Genomic DNA, 23,708 nt, shown 5'->3' on the forward strand with positions numbered 1-23,708 from the left:
GTGTATTGCTAGGGGAGGTATTAGCGGCTCTGAATGATTGTAACACGGTTGCAATTCCAGAGAAAATATGTAGGCTGGATAAATATTTTGCGGTACCGACGTGTACTGACGTTTTTCCTATACCTAAAAGGCTTACAGAAATTGTTAACAAGGAGTGGGATAGACCCGGTGTGCCTTTTTCACCCCCTCCTATATTTAGAAAAATGTTTCCAATAGACGCCACCACGCGGGACTTATGGCAGACGGTCCCTAAGGTGGAGGGAGCAGTTTCTACTCTGGCTAAGCGCACCACTATCCCGGTGGAGGATAGCTGTGCTTTTTCAGATCCAATGGATAAGAAATTAGAGGGTTACCTTAAGAAAATGTTTGTTCAACAAGGTTTTATATTACAACCCCTTGCATGCATTGCGCCTGTCACGGCTGCAGCGGCATTCTGGTTTGAGTCTCTGGAAGAGACCATTAGCTCAGCTACATTGGATGAGATTACAGACAAGCTTAGAGTCCTTAAGCTAGCTAATTCATTTATTTCCAATGCCGTAGTACACTTAACTAAACTTACGGCTAAGAATTCCGGATTCGCCATTCAAGCGCGCAGAGCGCTGTGGCTTAAATCCTGGTCAGCCGATGTGACTTCTAAATCTAAATTGCTTAACATACCTTTCAAAGGGCAGACATTATTCGGGCCCGGTTTGAAAGAAATTATCGCTGACATTACTGGAGGTAAGGGCCATGCCCTGCCTCAAGACAGAGCCAAACCAAGGGCTAGACAGTCTAATTTTCGTGCCTTTCGTAACTTCAAGGCAGGAGCAGCATCAACTTCCTCCGCTCCAAAACAGGAAGGAACTGTTGCTCGCTACAGACAGGGCTGGAAACCTAACCAGTCCTGGAACAAGGGCAAGCAGGCCAGAAAGCCTGCTGCTGCCCCTAAGACAGCATGAAGTGAGGGCCCCCGATCCGGAAACGGATCTAGTGGGGGGCAGACTTTCTCTCTTCGCCCAGGCTTGGGCAAGAGATGTCCAGGATCCCTGGGCGTTAGAGATCATATCTCAGGGATATCTTCTGGACTTCAAAGCTTCTCCTCCAAAAGGGAGATTTCATCTTTCAAGGTTGTCAGCAAACCAGATAAAGAAAGAGGCGTTTCTACGCTGTGTACAAGACCTTTTACTAATGGGAGTGATCCACCCAGTTCCGCGGTCGGAACACGGACAAGGGTTTTACTCAAATCTGTTTGTGGTTCCCAAAAAAGAGGGAACCTTCAGACCAATCTTGGACTTAAAAATCCTAAACAAATTCCTAAGAGTTCCACCGTTCAAAATGGAAACTATTCGGACAATCTTACCTATGATCCAAAAGGGTCAGTACATGACCACAGTGGATTTAAAGGATGCCTACCTTCACATACCGATTCACAAGGATCATTATCGGTACCTAAGGTTTGCCTTCCTAAACAGGCATTACCAGTTTGTAGCTCTTCCCTTCGGGTTAGCCACGGCTCCAAGAATCTTTACAAAGGTTCTGGGCTCTCTTCTGGCGGTACTAAGACCGCGAGGAATTTCGGTAGCTCCATACCTAGACGACATTCTGATACAAGCGTCAAGTTTCCAGACTGCCAAGTCTCATACAGAGTTGGTTCTGGCATTTCTAAGGTCGCATGGGTGGAAGGTGAACGTAGAAAAGAGTTCTCTATTGCCACTCACAAGAGTTCCCTTCTTGGGGACTCTTATAGATTCTGTAGAAATGAAAATTTACCTGACAGAAGACAGGTTAACAAAACTTCTAAATGCTTGCCGTGTCCTTCATTCCATTCAACACCCGTCAGTGGCTCAATGCATGGAGGTAATCGGCTTAATGGTAGCGGCAATGGACATAGTACCTTTTGCACGCCTGCATCTCAGACCACTACAATTGTGCATGCTAAGTCAGTGGAATGGGGATTACTCAGATTTGTCCCCTATGCTGAATCTGGATCAAGAGACCAGAGATTCTCTTCTATGGTGGCTTTCTCGGCCACATCTGTCCAGGGGGATGCCCTTCAGCAGGCCAGATTGGACGATTGTAACAACAGACGCCAGCCTACTAGGTTGGGGCGCTGTCTGGAATTCCCTGAAGGCTCAGGGATCATGGACTCAGGAGGAGAATCTCCTTCCAATAAACATTCTGGAATTAAGAGCAGTTCTCAATGCCCTTCTGGCTTGGCCTCAGTTAGCAACTCTGAGGTTCATCAGGTTTCAGTCGGACAACATCACGACTGTGGCTTACATCAACCATCAGGGAGGGACAAGGAGTTCCCTAGCGATGATGGAAGTCTCAAAGATAATTCGCTGGGCAGAGTCTCACTCTTGCCACCTGTCAGCGATCCACATCCCAGGCGTGCAGAACTGGGAGGCGGATTTCCTAAGTCGCCAGACTTTTCATCCGGGGGAGTGGGAACTTCACCCGGAGGTATTTGCCCAACTGCTTCGGCGTTGGGGCAAACCAGATCTGGATCTCATGGCGTCTCGCCAGAACGCCAAGCTTCCTTGTTACGGATCCAGGTCCAGGGACCCGGGAGCGGTTCTGATAGATGCTCTGACAGCACCTTGGGTCTTCAACATGGCTTATGTGTTTCCACCTTTCCCGATGCTTCCTCGACTGATTGCCAGGATCAAACAGGAGAGAACATCGGTGATTCTAATAGCGCCTGCGTGGCCACGCAGGACCTGGTATGCAGATCTAGTGGACATGTCGTCCTGTCCACCATGGTCTCTGCCTCTGAGACAGGACCTTCTGGTTCAGGGTCCTTTCAAACATCCAAATCTAATTTCTCTGAGGCTGACTGCATGGAGATTGAACGTTTGATTCTATCAAAGCGTGGATTCTCTGAGTCAGTGATTGATACCTTAATACAGGCTAGGAAACCTGTTACCAGGAAAATTTACCATAAAATATGGCGTAAATACTTGCATTGGTGCGAATCCAAGAGTTACTCATGGAGTAAGGTTAGGATTCCTAGGATATTGTCTTTTCTACAAGAAGGTTTAGAAAAGGGTTTATCTGCTAGTTCGTTAAAGGGACAGATCTCAGCTCTGTCCATCCTTTTACACAAGCGTCTGTCAGAAGTTCCAGACGTTCAGGCTTTTTGTCAGGCTTTGGCCATGATTAAGCCTGTGTTTAAAACTGTTGCTCCGCCATGGAGCTTAAACTTAGTTCTTAACGTTTTACAGGGTGTTCCGTTTGAACCCCTTCATTCCATTGATATCAAGCTGTTATCTTGGAAAGTTCTGTTCTTAATGGCTATTTCCTCGGCTCGAAGAGTCTCTGAATTATCGGCCTTACATTGTGATTCTCCTTATCTGATTTTTCATTCAGACAAGGTAGTTCTGCGTACTAAACCTGGGTTCTTACCTAAGGTAGTCACTAACAGGAATATCAATCAAGAGATTGTTGTTCCATCATTGTGCCCTAACCCTTCCTCAAAGAAGGAACGACTTCTGCACAATCTGGACGTCGTCCGTGCCCTGAAATTTTATTTGCAGGCTACTAAAGATTTTCGACAAACTTCTTCCCTCTTTGTCGTTTATTCTGGACAAAGGAGAGGTCAAAAGGCTTCGGCTACCTCTCTCTCCTTCTGGCTTCGTAGTATAATACGTTTAGCCTATGAGACTGCTGGACAGCAGCCTCCTGAAAGAATTACAGCTCATTCTACCAGAGCTGTGGCTTCCACTTGGGCCTTTAAAAATGAGGCCTCTGTTGAACAGATTTGCAAGGCTGCAACTTGGTCTTCACTTCACACCTTTTCAAAATTTTACAAATTTGACACTTTTGCTTCTTCGGAGGCTGTTTTTGGGAGAAAGGTTCTTCAGGCAGTGGTTCCTTCCGTGTAAAGGTCCTGCCTGTCCCTCCCGTCATCCGTGTACTTTTAGCTTTGGTATTGGTATCCCATAAGTAATGGATGACCCGTGGACTGACTACACTTAACAGGAGAAAACATAATTTATGCTTACCTGATAAATTCCTTTCTCCTGTAGTGTAGTCAGTCCACGGCCCGCCCTGTTTTTACGGCAGGTCTAAATTTTAAATTAAACTCCAGTCACCACTGCACCCTATAGTTTCTCCTTTCTCGTTTGGTTTCGGTCGAATGACTGGGTATGACGTAGAGGGGAGGAGCTATATAGCAGCTCTGCTTGGGTGATCCTCTTGCACTTCCTGTTAGGGAGGAGATATAATCCCATAAGTAATGGATGACCCGTGGACTGACTACACTACAGGAGAAAGGAATTTATCAGGTAAGCATAAATTATGTTTTCTCCCCCCCCCCTCCTCCCACCCCCCTCCTCCCCCCACTCCCCCGTCATGAGGGTGTGTGTGTCTTGTGTGAGAGTGTGTGTGTCTTGTGTGAGAGTGTGTGTGTCTTGTGTGAGAGTGTGTGTGTCTTGTGTGAGAGTGTGTGTGTCTTGTGTGAGAGTGTGTGTGTCTTGTGTGAGTGTGTGTGTCTTGTGTGAGAGTGTGTGTCTTGTGTGAGGGTGTGTGTGTCTTGTGTGAGGGTGTGTGTGTCTTGTGTGAGGGTGTGTGTGTCTTGTGTGAGGGTGTGTGTGTCTTGTGTGAGGGTGTGTGTGTCTTGTGTGAGAGTGTGTGTGTCTTGTGTGAGAGTGTGTGTGTCTTGTGTGTGTGTCTTGTGTGAGGGTGTGTGTGTCTTGTGTGAGGGTGTGTGTGTCTTGTGTGGGTGTGTGTGTGTCTTGTGTGGGGGTGTGTGTGTCTTGTGTGGGGGTGTGTGTGTCTTGTGTGAGGGTGTGTGTCTTGTGTGAGAGTGTGTGTCTTGTGTGAGAGTGTGTGTCTTGTGTGAGAGTGTGTGTTGTGTCTTGTGTGAGAGTGTGTGTCTTGTGTGAGGGTGTGTGTGTCTTGTGTGAGGGTGTGTGTGTCTTGTGTGAGAGTGTGTGTGTCTTGTGTGAGAGTGTGTGTGTCTTGTGTGAGAGTGTGTGTGTCTTGTGTGAGAGTGTGTGTGTCTTGTGTGAGAGTGTGTGTGTCTTGTGTGAGGGTGTGTGTGTCTTGTGTGGGGGTGTGTGTGTCTTGTGTGGGGGTGTGTGTGTCTTGTGTGGGGGTGTGTGTGTCTTGTGTGGGGGTGTGTGTGTCTTGTGTGAGGGTGTGTGTCTTGTGTGAGGGTGTGTGTCTTGTGTGAGGGTGTGTGTCTTGTGTGAGAGTGTGTGTCTTGTGTGAGAGTGTGTGTCTTGTGTGAGAGTGTGTGTCTTGTGTGAGAGTGTGTGTCTTGTGTGAGAGTGTGTGTCTTGTGTGAGAGTGTGTGTCTTGTGTGAGAGTGTGTGTCGTGTGTGAGAGTGTGTGTTGTGTCGTGTGAGAGAGTGTGTGTTGTGTCGTGTGAGAGTGTGTGTTGTGTCGTGTGAGAGTGTGTGTTGTGTCGTGTGAGTGTGTGTTGTGTCGTGTGAGAGTGTGTGTTGTGTCGTGTGAGAGTGTGTGTTGTGTTGTGTGAGAGTGTGTTGTGTCTTGTGTGAGAGTGTGTGTTGTGTCTTGTGTGAGAGTGTGTGTTGTGTCTTGTGTGAGAGTGTGTGTTGTGTCTTGTGTGAGAGTGTGTGTTGTGTCTTGTGTGAGAGTGTGTGTTGTGTCTTGTGTGAGAGTGTGTGTTGTGTCTTGTGTGAGAGTGTGTGTTGTGTCTTGTGTGAGAGTGTGTGTTGTGTCTTGTGTGAGAGTGTGTGTTGTGTCTTGTGTGAGAGTGTGTGTTGTGTCTTGTGTGAGAGTGTGTGTTGTGTCTTGTGTGAGAGTGTGTGTTGTGTCTTGTGTGAGAGTGTGTGTTGTGTCTTGTGTGAGAGTGTGTGTTGTGTCTTGTGTGAGAGTGTGTGTTGTGTCTTGTGTGAGAGTGTGTGTTGTGTCTTGTGTGAGAGTGTGTGTTGTGTCTTGTGTGAGAGTGTGTGTTGTGTCTTGTGTGAGAGTGTGTGTTGTGTCTTGTGTGAGAGTGTGTGTTGTGTCTTGTGTGAGAGTGTGTGTTGTGTCTTGTGTGAGAGTGTGTGTTGTATCCTGTGTGAGAGTGTGTGTTGTATCCTGTGTGTGTTGTATGACAGTGTTTTTGTGTGTGTTGTAGGAGTGTGTGTATCTTATGAGAGTATGTGGTGTGTGTGTGTGTGTTTTGCATGACAGTATGTGTGTGTTGTATGAGAATGTGTGTGGTGTGTGTGTTATTACCTTTTTACAACACTTTTAAGTGTGACTACAATCAGGAATAAATTACACACACACTTTAGTCACTTTATCTAAAATTGCAGCTATCTTGTATATTACTTCAGATATTTTAAGCACAAGCATAAAACTAGGGTGGCAAAGGTATGTGGTATCATGGCACTGTGTCTTGGGAAAAATTGTTTAAATGCACTAGAGCAGTGATTTTTAACCTTTTTTTTTGCCGTGGCACACTTTTTTACATTAAAAAATCCCGTGGCACACCACCATCCCAAAATTGTAAAAAAATCACACATTGTAGCCTAATACAGCATATATATATATATATATACACATACACACAAACACACACATACTGTATGTATTGTGCTGTTATGCCATGCCTCCTACAAACTACCCCTGCACTGGGAGTAAAAAACAAGCAAAGTTTAAAAAATATGTCACACTGTTGTCAGTCTGCCGTGGCACACCTGAGGATCTTTCACGGCACACTAGTGTGCCACGGCACACTGGTTGAAAAACACTGCACTAGAGCACTATTTTGCCCTTGTATGCAATTCCGCCCCTGTCCGCTCACAGCCAATCAGGAATTGTCAATCTCTCAGGTCGGACAAAACCGGGGAGATTGAATTTCTCCACCTAGAAGGTGGAGAAGAGAGTAAGAAAGCAGTGGTCCGATGATAAATCATGACTGCAGGTTCTCTTGTGAGAACCTGCAGTAGAAGGCTTGATAAATCGAGCCCTTAGTTGTAATTTGGTTTACATTGATTGCTCTCAGTAATGCATATATTTACGTTATCTGAGAATACTGGCCCTTCTTCAGTCTTCATTGTTAATTAGTTTAGGTCTCAGTAAAAAAAAAAAGTGATATATGAAATTAGTTTTTTGTTATCTATAATGCCATATTCATTGCATGTGTTTTTTTAATTCTTATTTGTCTAGAACTCCTGATGATCTCTCCAAGCAAATAAATGCTATACAACAACGTGAGATTAAACTTAAAGAGGAGAACCTGAGTATTTCTAACAGGTAGGTGTTTAAATTCTGTTAACTGTATGTTTGTTTTTTTGTGTTTGGGAAGTAATGAAAATGTTAATGCTGCGGCATTAAACATAAGTTAGTTATTTGCATAAATAAAAAGAGAGAAGCGCTCAACCTGGGAACAAACAATAGCATAATAGCTTGTTCTTTGGCTAGTTAACACCCTAGAAGCAGCCTCTCTTTGCTCAACATGTGCCTTGCACAGAGAAGAACTTTCCTGTAGCATATCAGTCTGATCCTGACTTCACAGTACAGTCCAGCCCCGAAATGCCAGGCAATCCCTCTCTGAACAAGAGAAACGGAAAACCCCCAGACGTACGTTTCGGCCTAGAGTGGGCCTCGTCTGTGATATGCAGGTTCCGTCCCTAAAAACAAATAGCTAAGTCAGTATGGTTTTCTGTATAGGCTTCTTAAATAGATTTGATCTAGATAGGCACATGGGTTTGTGAATGTAAAGGTAGTAATTCTGTTTTGGTTGCATAGAAATATAGATTTTCGGCCCCATGGTTCTTTAGCTTAAACGGACAGTCAACACCAACATTTTTGTTTAATAAGATAGATAATCCCTTTTTCTTCTGTTAAGTGTGATCAGTCCACGGGTCATCATTACTTCTGGGATATTACTCCTCCCCAACAGGAAGTGCAAGAGGATTCACCCAGCAGAGTTGCATATAGCCCCTCCCCTCTACGTCACCCCCAGTCATTCTCTTGCACCCAACGACTAGATAGGATGTGTGAGAGGACTATGGTGATTTTATTTAGTTTATTTCTTCAATCAAAAGTTTGTTATTTTTTTAATAGCACCGGAGTGTGTTATTCCTTCTCTGGTAGAGTTTGAAGAAGAATCTACCAGAGTTTTTACTATGATTTTAGCCGGAGTTGTTAAGATCATATTGCTGTTTCTCGGCCATCTGAGGAGAGGTAAACTTCAGATCAGGGGACAGCGGGCAGTTTATTCTGCAAAAAGGTATGTAGCAGTTTTTATTTTCTAACAATGGAATTGCTGAGAAAATCCTGCCATACCGACATTATATCATGTATGTAAAATTTACATTTTAGTATTCTGGGGAATGGTACTTCACTGGAATTACACTGTGTATATAAGATTTTAGCCTAATAGAAATACAAAAGGCTTTTTAATAATTCTTAATTATGTTAAACGTTTTTGCTGGAATGTAAAATCGTTTTCATTTTCTGAGGTACTGGGTGAATAAAATGTTTGGGCACTATTTTTCCACTTGGCAGTTGCTGGATCTAATTATGACAGTTTTTAATCTCTCTCACTGTTGTGTGTGAGGGGGTGGGACCTTTTTTGGCGCTTTTGCTACGCATCAAAAATTTCAGTCAAAAGCTCATTGTTTTTTCCTGCATGTTCTGGTTTATCTCTGCAGAACCCAGGGATCTTCAAAGCTAATTTGAGGGAAGTAATCTAACAGAGCTGTAAGATTGTAGTTGACTGTGATAAAAAACGTTTATTCTTTAACTTTTTTATGCCTCAGGGTTAGTTATTTCTTGCTACTGGGTACAAGCCTTTACTAAGTTGCATTTTGTTTTATAAAGCTGATTGATTATCATCTGTTATATATATTCAGTGCTTTTCAAGCACAGTTCGTTTTTTTTTTTTTTTTCATTGTATTTTACTTGTATAGTATTTCCAAATTGCAAGTTTATTTGCTAGTTTGTTAAACATGTCTGATTCAGAAGATGAGACCTGTACTATTTGTACTAAAGCCAAGGTGGAGCCCAATAGAAATTTATGTACTAACTGTATTGATGCTACATTAAATAAAAGTCAATCTGTACAAATTGAACAAATTTCACCAAACAACGAGGGGAGAGTTATGCCGACTAACTCGCCTCACGTGACAGTACCTGCATCTCCCGCTCGGGACGTGCGCGATATGGCGACGCCAAGTACATCTGGGCGGCCATTACAAATAACATTACAAGATATGGCTACTGTTATGACTGAGGTTTTGGCTAAATTACCAGAACTAAGGGGCAAGCGTGATCACTCTGGAGTGAGAACAGAGTGCGCTGATAATGTTAGGGCCATGTCAGATACTGCGTCACAACTTGCAGAACATGAGGACGGAGAGCTTCATTCTGCGGCTGACGGTTCTGATCCAAACAGATTGGATTCAGATATTTCAAATTTTAAATTTAAGCTGGAAAACCTCCGTGTTTTACTAGGGGAGGTGTTAGCGGCCCTGAATGATTGTAACACAGTTGCAATACCCGAGAAAATGTGTAGGTTGGATAAATATTTTGCTGTACCAACAAGTACTGACGTTTTTCCTATACCTAAAAGACTAACTGAAATTATTACTAAGGAGTGGGATAGACCCGGTGTGCCGTTCTCACCCCCTCCAATATTTAGAAAGATGTTTCCAATAGACACCACCACCAGGGATTTATGGCAAACGGTCCCTAAGGTGGAGGGAGCAGTTTCTACTTTAGCTAAACGTACCACTATCCCGGTAGAGGATAGCTGTGCCTTTTCAGATCCAATGGATAAAAAATTAGAGGGTTACCTTAAGAAAATGTTTGTTCAACAAGGTTTTATATTGCAACCCCTTGCATGCATTGCGCCGATCACGGCTGCAGCGGCATTCTGGATTGAGTCTCTAGAAGAGAATCTTGGTTCAGCTACGCTGGACGACATTTCAGACAGGCTTAGAGTACTTAAGCTATCTAATTCATTCATTTCGGAAGCCGTAGTACATTTAATTAAACTTACGGCTAAGAATTCCGGATTCGCCATTCAAGCGCGCAGAGCACTGTGGCTAAAATCCTGGTCAGCTGATGTAACTTCTAAGTCCAAATTACTTAATATACCTTTCAAGGGACAGACCTTATTTGGGCCTGGTTTGAAAGAAATTATCGCTGACATTACAGGAGGTAAGGGCCACGCCCTACCTCAAGACAAAGCCAAACCTAAGGCTAGACAGTCTAATTTTCGTTCCTTTCGGAATTTCAAAGTAGGAGCAGCATCATCTTCCACTACTCCAAAACAAGAAGGATCTGGTGCTCGCTACAGACAAGGCTGGAGACCTAACCAGTCCTGGAACAAGGGCAAGCAGGCCAGGAAGCCTGCAGCTGCCACTAAAACAGCATGAATTGAGGGCCCCCGATCCGGGATCGGATCTAGTGGGGGGCAGACTTTCTCTCTTCGCCCAGGCTTGGGCAAGAGATGTCCAGGATCCCTGGGCGCTAGAGATAATATCTCAGGGATACCTTTTGGACTTCAAACACTCTCCTCCAAGAGAGAGATTTCATCTGTCAAGGTTGTCGACAAACCAAACAAAGAAAGAAGCGTTTCTACGCTGCATACAAGACCTATTGTTAATGGGAGTAATCCATCCAGTTCCACGGTCGGAACAGGGACAAGGGTTTTACTCAAATCTGTTTGTGGTTCCCAAAAAAGAGGGAACTTTCAGACCAGTACTGGATTTAAAGATCCTAAACAAATTCCTAAGAGTTCCATCATTCAAAATGGAGACTATCCGGACAATTTTACCCATGATCCAAGAAGGTCAGTACATGACCACAGTGGACTTAAAGGACGCTTACCTTCACATACCGATTCACAAAGATCATTACCGGTATCTAAGGTTTGCCTTTCTAGACAGGCATTACCAGTTTGTGGCTCTTCCATTCGGATTGGCTACAGCTCCAAGAATCTTCACAAAGGTTCTAGGTGCTCTTCTGGCGGTACTAAGACCGCGGGGAATTTCGGTAGCTCCTTACCTAGACGACATTCTGATACAAGCTTCAAGCTTTCAAACTGCCAAGTCTCATACAGAGTTAGTACTGGCATTTCTAAGGTCACATGGATGGAAGGTGAACGAAAAGAAAAGTTCACTCGTTCCACTTACAAGAGTTCCCTTCCTGGGGACTCTTATAGATTCTGTAGAAATGAAGATTTACCTGACAGAAGACAGGTTAACAAGACTTCAAAGTGCTTGCCGCACCCTTCATTCCATTCAACACCCATCGGTGGCTCAATGCATGGAGGTAATCGGCCTAATGGTAGCAGCAATGGACATAGTGCCATTTGCTCGCTTACACCTCAGACCACTGCAATTGTGCATGCTAAGTCAGTGGAATGGGGATTACTCAGACTTGTCCCCTTCTCTGAATCTGGATCAAGAGACCAGAAATTCTCTTCTATGGTGGCTTTCTCGGCCACATCTGTCCAGGGGGATGCCATTCAGCAGACCAGACTGGACAATTGTAACAACAGACGCCAGCCTTCTAGGTTGGGGTGCCGTCTGGAATTCTCTGAAGGCTCAGGGACAATGGAGTCAGGAGGAGAGTCTCCTGCCAATAAACATTCTGGAATTGAGAGCAGTTCTCAATGCCCTCCTGGCTTGGCCCCAGTTGACAACTCGGGGGTTCATCAGGTTTCAGTCGGACAACATCACGACTGTAGCTTACATCAACCATCAGGGAGGGACAAGGAGCTCCCTAGCAATGATGGAAGTATCAAAGATAATTCGCTGGGCAGAGTCTCACTCTTGCCACCTGTCAGCAATCCACATCCCGGGAGTGGAGAATTGGGAGGCGGATTTCTTAAGTCGTCAGAATTTTCATCCGGGGGAATGGGAACTTCATCCGGAGGTCTTTGCCCAAATACTTCGACGTTGGGGCAAGCCAGAGATAGATCTCATGGCGTCTCGACAGAACGCCAAGCTTCCTCGGTACGGGTCCAGATCCAGGGATCCAGGAGCAGTCCTAATAGATGCCCTGACGGCACCTTGGGACTTCAGGATGGCTTATGTGTTTCCACCCTTCCCGATGCTTCCTCGATTGATTGCCAGAATCAAACAGGAGAGAGCATCAGTGATTCTGATAGCACCTGCATGGCCACGCAGGACTTGGTATGCAGACCTGGTGGACATGTCATCCTGTCCACCTTGGTTTCTACCTCTGAAACAGGACCTCTTGATACAGGGTCCTTTCAAACATCAAAATCTAACTTCTCTGAAGCTGACTGCTTGGAAATTGAACGTTTGATTTTATCAAGACGTGGGTTTTCTGAGTCAGTTATTGACACCTTAATACAGGCCAGGAAGCCTGTTACCAGAAAGATTTACCATAAAATATGGCGTAAATACCTATATTGGTGTGAATCCAAAGGTTACTCTTGGAGTAAGGTTAGGATTCCTAGGATATTGTCTTTTCTACAAGAAGGTTTAGAAAAGGGTTTATCTGCTAGTTCATTAAAGGGACAGATTTCAGCTCTGTCTATTCTGTTACACAAACGTCTGTCAGAAGTGCCAGACGTTCAGGCTTTTTGTCAGGCTTTAGCGAGGATTAAGCCTGTGTTTAAGACTGTTGCTCCACCATGGAGTTTAAATCTTGTTCTTAACGTTTTACAGGGCGTTCCGTTTGAACCCCTCCATTCCATTGATATAAAGTTGTTATCTTGGAAAGTTCTATTTTTAATGGCTATTTCATCGGCTCGAAGAGTCTCTGAATTATCAGCCTTACATTGTGATTCTCCTTATTTGATTTTTCATTCGGATAAGGTAGTTCTGCGTACTAAACCTGGGTTCTTACCCAAGGTAGTCACTAACAGGAATATCAATCAGGAGATTGTTGTTCCATCTTTGTGTCCAAATCCTTCTTCAAAGAAGGAACGTCTTCTGCACAATCTGGATGTAGTTCGTGCCCTAAAATTTTACTTACAGGCAACTAAAGAATTTCGACAGACGTCTTCCCTGTTTGTCGTTTACTCTGGTCAGAGGAGAGGTCAAAAAGCTTCTGCTACCTCTCTCTCTTTTTGGCTACGTAGCATAATACGTTTAGCCTATGAGACTGCTGGACAGCAACCTCCTGAAAGAATTACAGCTCATTCCACTAGAGCTGTGGCTTCCACTTGGGCCTTTAAGAATGAGGCCTCTGTTGAACAGATTTGCAAGGCTGCAACTTGGTCTTCGCTTCATACTTTTTCCAAATTTTACAAATTTGACACATTTGCTTCCTCGGAGGCTATTTTTGGGAGAAAGGTTCTTCAGGCAGTGGTTCCTTCTGTATAAAAGAGCCTGCCTATCCCTCCCGTCATCCGTGTACTTTTGCTTTGGTATTGGTATCCCAGAAGTAATGATGACCCGTGGACTGATCACACTTAACAGAAGAAAACATAATTTATGCTTACCTGATAAATTCCTTTCTTCTGTAGTGTGATCAGTCCACGGCCCGCCCTGTTTTTTAAGGCAGGTAATTATTTTTAAATTATACTCCAGTCACCACTACACCCTTGGTTCCTCCTTTCTCGTTGGTCCTTGGTCGAATGACTGGGGGTGACGTAGAGGGGAGGGGCTATATGCAACTCTGCTGGGTGAATCCTCTTGCACTTCCTGTTGGGGAGGAGTAATATCCCAGAAGTAATGATGACCCGTGGACTGATCACACTACAGAAGAAAGGAATTTATCAGGTAAGCATAAATTATGTTATTACCCATTCCCCAGTTTTGCATAACCATCACTTTTATATTAATACACTTTTTACCTCTGTGTTTACCTTGTATCTAGGAACCTTCTGACAGCCCCCTGATCACATGACTTTTTAGAATCTATTGAGTTGCATTTAGTACTGTGTTGTGCTAAATCTTAAATAACTCCTCTGCTTGAGCACAATGTTATCTATATGGCCCACATGCGACTAGCAGTCTCCTGTTGCGGAAAGCTAATAAAAAAGCATGTGACAAGAGGCTGTCTGTAGTGGCTTAGAAACAGGCAGAGAGGTTTAAATGTTATAAACTATATTAATATAACAGTGTTGGTTGTGCAAAGCTGGGGAATGGGTAGTAAAGGCTTTATCTATCTTTTTAAACAATAACAATTTTGGTGTTGACTGTTCTTTTAAAGGAATATGGAACAGTGCTCCTTTAGTAATAATAAATATATACGTTGGTTCAAAGTGAACATAAAAAGAAACAGATTGTGTTAAAAGTAACAATAAATACTTGTTTTCCTGTAAAATGAGCACTTAGAAATTCTCAGTGTGGCCCCCTGCCTATAACTAGATACATGAGCAGATATGCAGAAATCTTAAGTTGCATTCTTCCTCTTCTGAGCATGGGCATAACTTTTCTGTCAAGCTTTTACTGAATAGTAATGCAGCTCATGTTACTCTAGAAGATTTAAGATCATGCAAAATATGTCTTCCTATAGAGACCCCACCCCCCTTGTGGGTCTTTGACAGGAAGTAATGGACACTGCACAAAAATTTTTAAAAACCTTTTAAAATGATGATTCATACAATGATTTATTTCACGTAAAAGACACTGCTTAGTTTTTTTTTTTTTATTACAACAATGAAACAGACTGTTTTATAACCCTTTATATAAATGTTAGGATAACCTTATACATATTCCATGCAGAATTAATTTACAGTATTTATTGTTACTGCCTCTTATAGAAATACTTTCCATTTATTAGTTAGTTTCTCATATTACTCCTGAGCCTTCTTCCCTGCGACGTGAGATCATGACCCCTTGTTCTGGTGTTGCTGTTTTTGTGAAAAATGCTTTATTAAAGTGAATGTAAAGTTGATCGATAGTAGCTAACATCTTAGGAAAGAATTGACAAAATTAGGCAGAGTTTAATTCAACAAAACTTTAGTATTAAATTATTTTGTCCAATTTTTACCTTTTTATTGATCGTAAGATTAGCAATATTCCGCCAGCTGCTAATGTGATTGACAGCTGATGATTCTGTAATCTCCAAATCACTATTTCCCCCCTGGGCGATCAGCCCCTTTCCACAAATGTCACAAGATTAATCTGCACATGCGTTGACGGCAAATTTAGGACGAAGTCTACATGCGCGTTCATGAGTCTCGCATGCTCTATTGGACTCCAAGGGAAACACTAGAAGGTAATCACAAGAGAAGTGACACAATGCTCCCTGAACAAATTAGTTTTCAATGCGTTTAGTAACTCATTGAATACTATGTAACAATGACCAGCCATCGTAGATTTGCGCATTCGCACATTTGCCTGATTCTCATGAGCGCGCTTAGGTGTTACGTATAGAACGTGTGGGACCACTCTGTACGTCTCGGGAGGATCGTTTGGGAGGAGTCTACTCATAAACGGTATAGATTTGAATTCATAAATTCATACCAAATAAAAAAAGATTTTTATTCAAAAAATAACCTAGCGACTACATTGAGGGTTAGAAAATATATGGGTGGCTGCGTTACAGGTAGCGTAAGTTTACATTCACTTTAAATTCCTTAATATGCTTAAATGCTTCTGTCACATAATTTCTCTCCTCAAATCGCTACATATTAAGGTGATGTTTTGCATATTTATTACCTTTGTCTTAACGTTTCCTTTCCCATGTAGACTAGGTAGAGATTTGCTTAAAGCTTTTAGACTGTTCTTATTCCTTTAAGGGAGATGAAACCTAGTACTTTTTCTTTCATGATTCAGATAGAGAATACAATTTTAAACAACATTCCAATTTACTTCTGTGATTAAATTTTCTTCAAACTTTAGATATCTTTTGTTGAAGAAATAACACTGCACATGGGGGAGCCATTCACACAAGGCATATATATGCAGCAAACAATACAGCTTATACAAAGACTGCACATTTTATAAAAGGGACACTAAACGCATATTGTAAACTACATGATTATAAACATTCATATATATTTTGTCAAATGGGTATATTGTTTTATGTGTATTCTTTTCACTGATTTCCCTGTCCCCTAGAACAAAAGAACCCCTGCTAACCAATCACAAACTAATATTCAGATATAGCACAAACTCTGTTTGCACATGTGCAGACTGGAGTAGCCGGCCCTTGTGTATTCCCTTAAAGGGGCAGTATACCCCAATTTTCATATAACTGCATGTAATAGACACTATTCAAAAGAAGAATATGCACAGATACTGATCTAAAAATCCAGTATTAAACCTTTTAAAAACTTATTTAGAAGCTCCAAGTTTAGCACTGTAGATGAAGTTAGGCTGGAACACCCAGTGAAAGGTTCTGGGAGCAGACACTCCCCCCTCCCCTGCATATGAAAAGACAGATTAGACAAACAGGAGCCACAAGTAGTCTGTAAACGCATGTATACATCTGACACTTTAGGGCTTGGTTAAGAGTCTGAAAATCAGTGCAATGTTTTTAAAAAATAAGCAAAACCTAAAGGACCAGTCAACACTGTAGATTTGCATAATCAACAAATGCAAGATAACAAGACAATGTAATAGCACTTAGTCTGAACTTCAAATGAGTAGTGGATTTTTTCTCCAACATAGGTGTGTCCGGTCCACGGCGTCATCCTTACTTGTGGGATATTCTCTTCCCCAACAGGAAATGGCAAAGAGCCCAGCAAAGCTGGTCACATGATCCCTCCTAGGCTCCGCCTACCCCAGTCATTCTCTTTGCCGTTGCACAGGCAACATCTCCACGGAGATGGTTAAGAGTTTTTTGGTGTTTAAAGTCTCAGCAAAGCAGATACCTGGGACTGTATAGGGGTGGCGGACATAGTAAATAAGGAGTGGGAAAGGCCCGGCATAACTTTTGTTCCTCCCCCTATATTTAAAAAATTATTTCCTATAGTCGACCCCAGAAAGGACTTATGGCAGACAGTCCCCAAGGTCGAGGAGGCGGTTTCTACTCTAAACAAACGCACTACTATTCCTATAGAAGATAGTTGTGCTTTCAAAGATCCTATGGATAAAAAATTAGAGGGTTTGCTTAAAAAGATGTTTGTTCAGCAAGGTTACCTTCTACAACCAATTTCATGCATTGTTCCTGTCACTACGGCAGCGTGTTTCTGGTTCGAAGAACTAGAAAAGTCGCTCAATAAAGAATCTTCGTATGAGGAGGTTATGGACAGAGTTCATGCACTTAAATTGGCTAACTCTTTTATTTTAGATGCCGCTTTGCAATTAGCTAGATTAGCGGCGAAAAATTCAGGGTTTACTATCGTGGCGCGCAGAGCGCTTTGGCTAAAGTCTTGGTCAGCGGATGTGTCTTCCAAGACAAAATTGCTTAACATCCCTTTCAAGGGTAAAACACTGTTTGGTCCTGATTTGAAGGAGATTATTTCAGACATCACCGGGGGGTCCCTTTCGCAGAAATGGACCAGCCTCTAATTCTACATCCTCTAAGCAAGAGGGTAATGCTTCACAACCCAAACCAGCCTGGAGACCGATGCAAGGCTGGAACAAGGGTAAGCAGGCCAAGAAGCCTGCCACTGCTACCAAAACAGCATGAAGGGATGGCCCCCGATCCGGGACCGGATCTGGTGGGGGGCAGACTTTCTCTCTTTGCTCAGGCTTGGGCAAGAGATGTTCAGGATCCTTGGGCACTAGAAATAGTTTCTCAAGGTTATCTCCTAGAATTCAAGGAACTACCCCCAAGGGGAAGGTTCCACAGGTCTCAATTTTCTTCAAACCAAATAAAAAGACAGGCATTCTTACATTGTGTAGAAGACCTGTTAAAGATGGGAGTAATTCATCCAGTTCCAATAGGAGAACAAGGGATGGGGTTTTACTCCAACCTGTTCATAGTTCCCAAAAAAGAGGGAACATTCAGACCAATTTTAGATCTCAAGATCCTAAACAAATTTCTCAGGGTTCCATCGTTCAAAATGGAAACCATTTGAACGATCCTTCCCACCATCCAGGAAGGTCAATTTATGACCACGGTGGATTTAAAGGATGCGTACCTACATATTCCTATCCACAAGGAACATCATCAGTTCCTAAGGTTCGCTTTTCTGGACAAGCATTACCAGTTTGTGGCACTTCCATTCGGATTAGCCACTGCTCCGAGAATTTTCACAAAGGTACTAGGGTCCCTTCTAGCGTTTCTAAGGCCAAGGGGCATTGCAGTAGTACCTTACTTGGACGACATCCTGATTCAAGCGTCGTCTCTGTCAAAAGCAAAGGCTCATACGGACATCGTCCTAGCCTTTCTCAGATCTCACGGATGGAAAGTGAACAAGGAAAAAAGTTCTCTGTCCCCGTCAACTAGAGTTCCCTTCTTGGGAACAATAATAGATTCCTTAGAAATGAGGATTTTTCTGACAGAGGTCAGAAAATCAAAAATTCTAAGCTCTTGTCAAGTACTTCATTCTGTTCTTCGTCCTTCCATAGCGCAGTGCATGGAAGTAATAGGATTGATGGTTGCAGCAATGGACATAGTTCCTTTTGCACAAATTCATCTAAGACCATTACAACTGTGCATGCTCAGACAGTGGAATGGGGATTATACAGACTTGTCTCCGACGATTCAAGTAGATCAAAAGACCAGAGATTCACTCCGTTGGTGGCTGATCCTGGACAACCTGTCACAGGGAATGAGCTTCCGCAGACCAGAGTGGGTCATTGTCACGACCGACGCCAGTCTGGTGGGCTGGGGCGCGGTCTGGGAACCCCTGAAAGCTCAGGGTCTATGGTCTCGGGAAGAATCTCTTCTCCCGATAAACATTTTGGAACTGAGAGCGATATTCAATGCTCTCAAAGCTTGGCCTCAACTAGCAAAGGCCAAATTCATAAGGTTTCAATCAGACAACATGACGACTGTTGCATATATCAACCATCAGGGGGGAACAAGAAGTTCCCTGGCGATGGAGGAAGTGACCAAGATAATTCAATGGGCGGAGGTTCACTCCTGCCACTTGTCTGCAATCCACATCCCAGGGGTGGAAAATTGGGAAGCGGATTTTCTGAGTCGTCAGACATTCCATCCGGGGGAGTGGGAACTCCATCCGGAAATCTTTGCCCAAATAACTCAATTATGGGGCATTCCAGACATGGATCTGATGGCCTCTCGTCAGAACTTCAAGGTTCCTTGCTACGGGTCCAGATCCAGGGATCCCAAGGCGACTCTAGTAGATGCACTAGTAGCACCTTGGACCTTCAACCTAGCTTATGTATTCCCACCGTTTCCTCTCATTCCCAGGCTGGTAGCCAGGATCAATCAGGAGAGGGCTTCGGTGATCTTGATAGCTCCTGCGTGGCCACGCAGGACTTGGTATGCAGACCTGGTGAATATGTCATCGGCTCCACCATGGAAGCTACCTTTGAGACAGGACCTTCTTGTTCAAGGTCCATTCGAACATCCGAATCTGGTTTCCCTCCAACTGACGACTTGGAGATTGAACGCTTGATTTTATCAAAGCGTGGGTTTTCAGATTCTGTAATAGATACTCTGATTCAGGCCAGAAAGCCTGTAACTAGAAAAATTTACCATAAAATATGGAAAAAATATATCTGTTGGTGTGAATCTAAAGGATTCCCATGGAACAAGATAAAAATTCCTAAGATTCTATCCTTTCTACAAGAAGGTTTGGAGAAAGGATTATCTGCAAGTTCTCTGAAGGGACAGATCTCTGCTTTATCTGTTTTACTTCACAAAAGGCTGGCAGCTGTGCCAGACGTTCAAGCGTTTGTTCAGGCTCTGGTTAGAATCAAGCCTGTTTACAGACCTTTGACTCCTCCCTGGAGTCTAAATCTAGTTCTTTCAGTTCTTCAAGGGGTTCCGTTTGAACCCTTACATTCCGTAGATATTAAGTTATTATCTTGGAAAGTTTTGTTTTTGGTTGCAATCTCTTCTGCTAGAAGAGTTTCAGAGTTATCTGCTCTGCAGTGTTCTCCGCCCTATCTGGTGTTCCATGCAGATAAGGTGGTTTTGCGTACTAAGCCTGGTTTTCTTCCGAAAGTTGTTTCCAACAAAAATATTAACCAGGAGATAGTTGTACCTTCTTTGTGTCCGAATCCAGTTTCAAAGAAGGAACGTTTGTTACACAATTTGGACGTAGTCCGTGCTCTAAAATTCTATTTAGAGGCTACTAAAGACTTCAGACAAACATCTTCTTTGTTTGTTGTTTATTCTGGTAAAAGGAGAGGTCAAAAGGCAACTTCTACCTCTCTTTCTTTTTGGCTTAAAAGCATTATCCGATTGGCTTATGAGACTGCCGGACGGCAGCCTCCTGAAAGAATCACAGCTCACTCCACTAGGGCTGTGGCTTCCACATGGGCCTTCAAGAACGAGGCTTCTGTTGACCAGATATGTAAGGCAGCGACTTGGTCTTCACTGCACACTTTTGCCAAATTTTACAAATTTGATACTTTTGCTTCTTCGGAGGCTATTTTTGGGAGAGAGGTTTTGCAAGCCGTGGTGCCTTCCATTTAGGTGACCTGATTTGCTCCCTCCCTTCATCCGTGTCCTAAAGCTTTGGTATTGGTTCCCACAAGTAAGGATGACGCCGTGGACCGGACACACCTATGTTGGAGAAAACAGAATTTATGCTTACCTGATAAATTACTTTCTCCAACGGTGTGTCCGGTCCACGGCCCGCCCTGGTTTTTTTAATCAGGTCTGATGAATTTTTTTCTCTAACTACAGTCACCACGGTATCATATGGTTTCTCCTATGCATATTTCCTCCTGTACGTCGGTCGAATGACTGGGGTAGGCGGAGCCTAGGAGGGATCATGTGACCAGCTTTGCTGGGCTCTTTGCCATTTCCTGTTGGGGAAGAGAATATCCCACAAGTAAGGATGACGCCGTGGACCGGACACACCGTTGGAGAAAGTAATTTATCAGGTAAGCATAAATTCTGTTTTTTCTGACAATTTTAAAAGTTATGTCTTTTTCCACCCCCCCTGTACCATGTGACAGCCATCAGCCAATCTCAAATGCATACACGTACCATGTGACAGCCATCAGCCATTCACAAATGCATACACACTTATTCTTGCACGTGCTCAGTAGGAGCTGGTGACTCAAAAAGTGTAATTATAAAAAGACTGTGCACATTTTGTTAATGGAAGTAAATTGGAAAGTTCTTTAAAATTGCATGCTCTGAAAATGCCATGCTCTGTGGTTCCGGAGGTGGAGCACAGGTGTGAGGTCACGTGAGACACCTGCTCTGATCCATCTACCTGCAAGCTTGCTGGCGGGAATTCTGCGCCTCAAACCCTCGACCTGGGGAGGCTTGCATAGCTCATAGTACACTGCTACTGGAACCCGATTTAGTGCCACTACAAAGCACTAAAACTGCAGGCGGCAGCAACCACAAAGTTATAGCACGAAATAAAATACCCATGCGGTCATACCTCCACAAGGAAGAGGTTACAGCTTCTAGTTGTGAAAGACTGCGGCGCCGACTGAGAGGGGAGGAGAGCGTCCCTACCTGGGGATCCCGCGGTCTGTGATCATCTTGCCGAGTGTATCCTGTCAGGCGGCCTTGAGGTGGAGGCACCTGTCGCTTGGACTCCTTCTGGCTGGGGGACCCCCATCGTTGAGTGAGCTGCGGCTTCTATGGCAGAAGAGGGGAGGTAATAGCTCCGCAAACGCAATTGTCTTTTGATCCGGTTGTTCCCCTCCCGCCGGTGCTGCGGGAGGGGCACGGATCGTCTCTGTTGGCTGCGCTACTCCTCCGGCCGGGGAGGCGGCTCTCCCCGCTCCACTGTCCGTTGGATTCCTCTTTTCCCTGGCCAAGGTATCCCAAGACAACCAACTTTACCTATCAGTGTATGCGCTCCCCCTCCCACCGGTGCTACGTGAGGGGGGGCCAACTTTCACAGGTGAGACCATCGGCATTGGGTAAAGTAAAAATTACTCATATAATGTATAACTGAGATACGAGCATTTTTTCCTTTTGCTCTTTCCACTCTTTTTTCCTTTGCCTGCCTGCTTCAAAGTACTACTTACTACAAGGTGTGCAGTATAAATTTAAACTTTCAACACATTTGTTACAATTTAATCAATACTGTAACAATCATACGAGGTTTTCTAAATTGCTGCTGTAAAGATAAAAACGGACTTCAAGTCTGGATTATAAGACTGAAAAATCATACTTAATTTAATTGGACAAATGGCTCCCCAGACTTAAGAGTAAGAGCAGCTTTAAAGAGGCCTATAAAACATTCTAACATCGGCTTGGCGGTCAGTGCCTCCTTTATTGCTTAATTACAAAGAAGCCAGAAGGACAAAGAGGGAACTGTACATTCTCTATAATTTGCATGAGCTACTAATCTCCTTACCTGCTTCTCTTTGCTTGGCCTATTCAGTCTTACACGACATAAAGAGAAGGGGAGAAAGGGGAAGGAAAAAGGGGGACCTGGAACAACAGAAAAATTTATCCCCTGTACCCCAGCATACTAACATCTTCCTGCTTGTTTGTTTTCTGTCTGCTGTTATAGGCATATTATAACTCATTGGTTTAAAGGGCAACAGCAATTGTTTTTTTTTTTTTTTTGCAGGTGATAGGAATTGGGAGAGGGGAAGTGAGGGGGAGAGGGAGGTAGAAAAAAAGGGAAAACGTATTAACATATACATGTCGTTATAAAACAGCAAACTCTTGCTTTAATTTGTTGTCAATCTAATAACTCCTTATTCCTCTTAGGAAACATCAATAAGTCTGAATCAGTGTAAAAATAATAGGGGCCTTAGTAATCAGAAGTATATTCTGCATTAAGTAAAGTTTGGATAAGCATATATCTGCAAATTGCAATTTCCTACTGTATCCATAATATCAGCAAAGGTTTAAAATTAAGAGGTCATCTGTTTTAATAGGTCAGCACACTCCCTTACCTGTATAATTGTCTATACTACTTTGCTGCTGTTTCAAGGAAGGCGGTGGGAAAGGAAAAAAGAGAAAAAAATCTTTTCTTAAGTCACAGTTGAATATAGATATGAGATGTCTAAAATATTGACTATGCCTGTCTGTGCCTAGAGGCGGAGAGAAGGAAAAGGGGGAAGAAAAAGGAATAAGGGAAATTAAAATATCAGAGAAATCTACTTTATCTATCCCAATTTATAAATACTCTACTGCCCTCTCTGTCCTTCTGTCACAGGCACGTCATAATCTATTGGCTTAAAGGGAATAGTATCTGTAGCTTAGTTTATGCTCCACCTCTGAAAGGAGACGGGAGGGGGAGAACTAGCATATGCAGGTTGTTACAATACATTAAGATCTGTTTTAACCTGTTACAAATCTAACATTTGTTTATATTCTTTAAGAAAACATTAACATGTCTGACTCTATGCAGTAAAAATAAGGGTATTGGAAATTAGAAATAAATATCACTAAGGAATATCCCTGAGGAAGGTTGGGATAAGTATATCCTTGTAAAAGTAATAGCTCACTGCCCCTAAAAATACTAGCAAAGGTATAATCTGAGAAACCTCTTGCTTCAACAGGATTATTCTCTTAACTGAATTTAATTTTGAAAACACAGCTCTCCCTTAACACTTCCTTATGTGTATAATTGTCCAAGGCCAAGCGTTACCTTTTCAAGCCAGGCGGCTGCTGCACATAATATTTTTAATCATAGCTAGGGTAAGATACGAGCTACTTATCATACTGAGCACTCTAAAACATATATAGAGCTGCTCTTATTTACAAGAAGACAAGGTAGGGAAGATCAACCCAAGACTCAGGGAAACTATAACCAGGCAGTTCAAATTATAATCTCTGTACGTTGCTTTTTTAACTTCCTTGCCCTACCACGTAAACTA

The 23,708-nt window shown here is 43.2% G+C and overlaps 1 protein-coding gene across 1 annotated transcript in view; it reads left to right on the top strand.

The window, feature by feature from the left end:
* The window catches only part of MAD1L1 (mitotic arrest deficient 1 like 1), a 1,632,937-nt gene that overhangs the window by 132,794 nt on the left and 1,476,435 nt on the right, over nt 1-23,708 (top strand). Inside the window, exon 10 of the mRNA XM_053695314.1 lies at nt 7,105-7,191. Within this exon, the coding sequence (XP_053551289.1) occupies nt 7,105-7,191 (87 nt within the window). The remainder of the gene's footprint in view (nt 1-7,104; nt 7,192-23,708) is intronic.

This window comes from Bombina bombina, chromosome 11 (assembly GCF_027579735.1).
Source record: "Bombina bombina isolate aBomBom1 chromosome 11, aBomBom1.pri, whole genome shotgun sequence".
Classification (NCBI taxonomy): domain Eukaryota; kingdom Metazoa; phylum Chordata; class Amphibia; order Anura; family Bombinatoridae; genus Bombina; species Bombina bombina.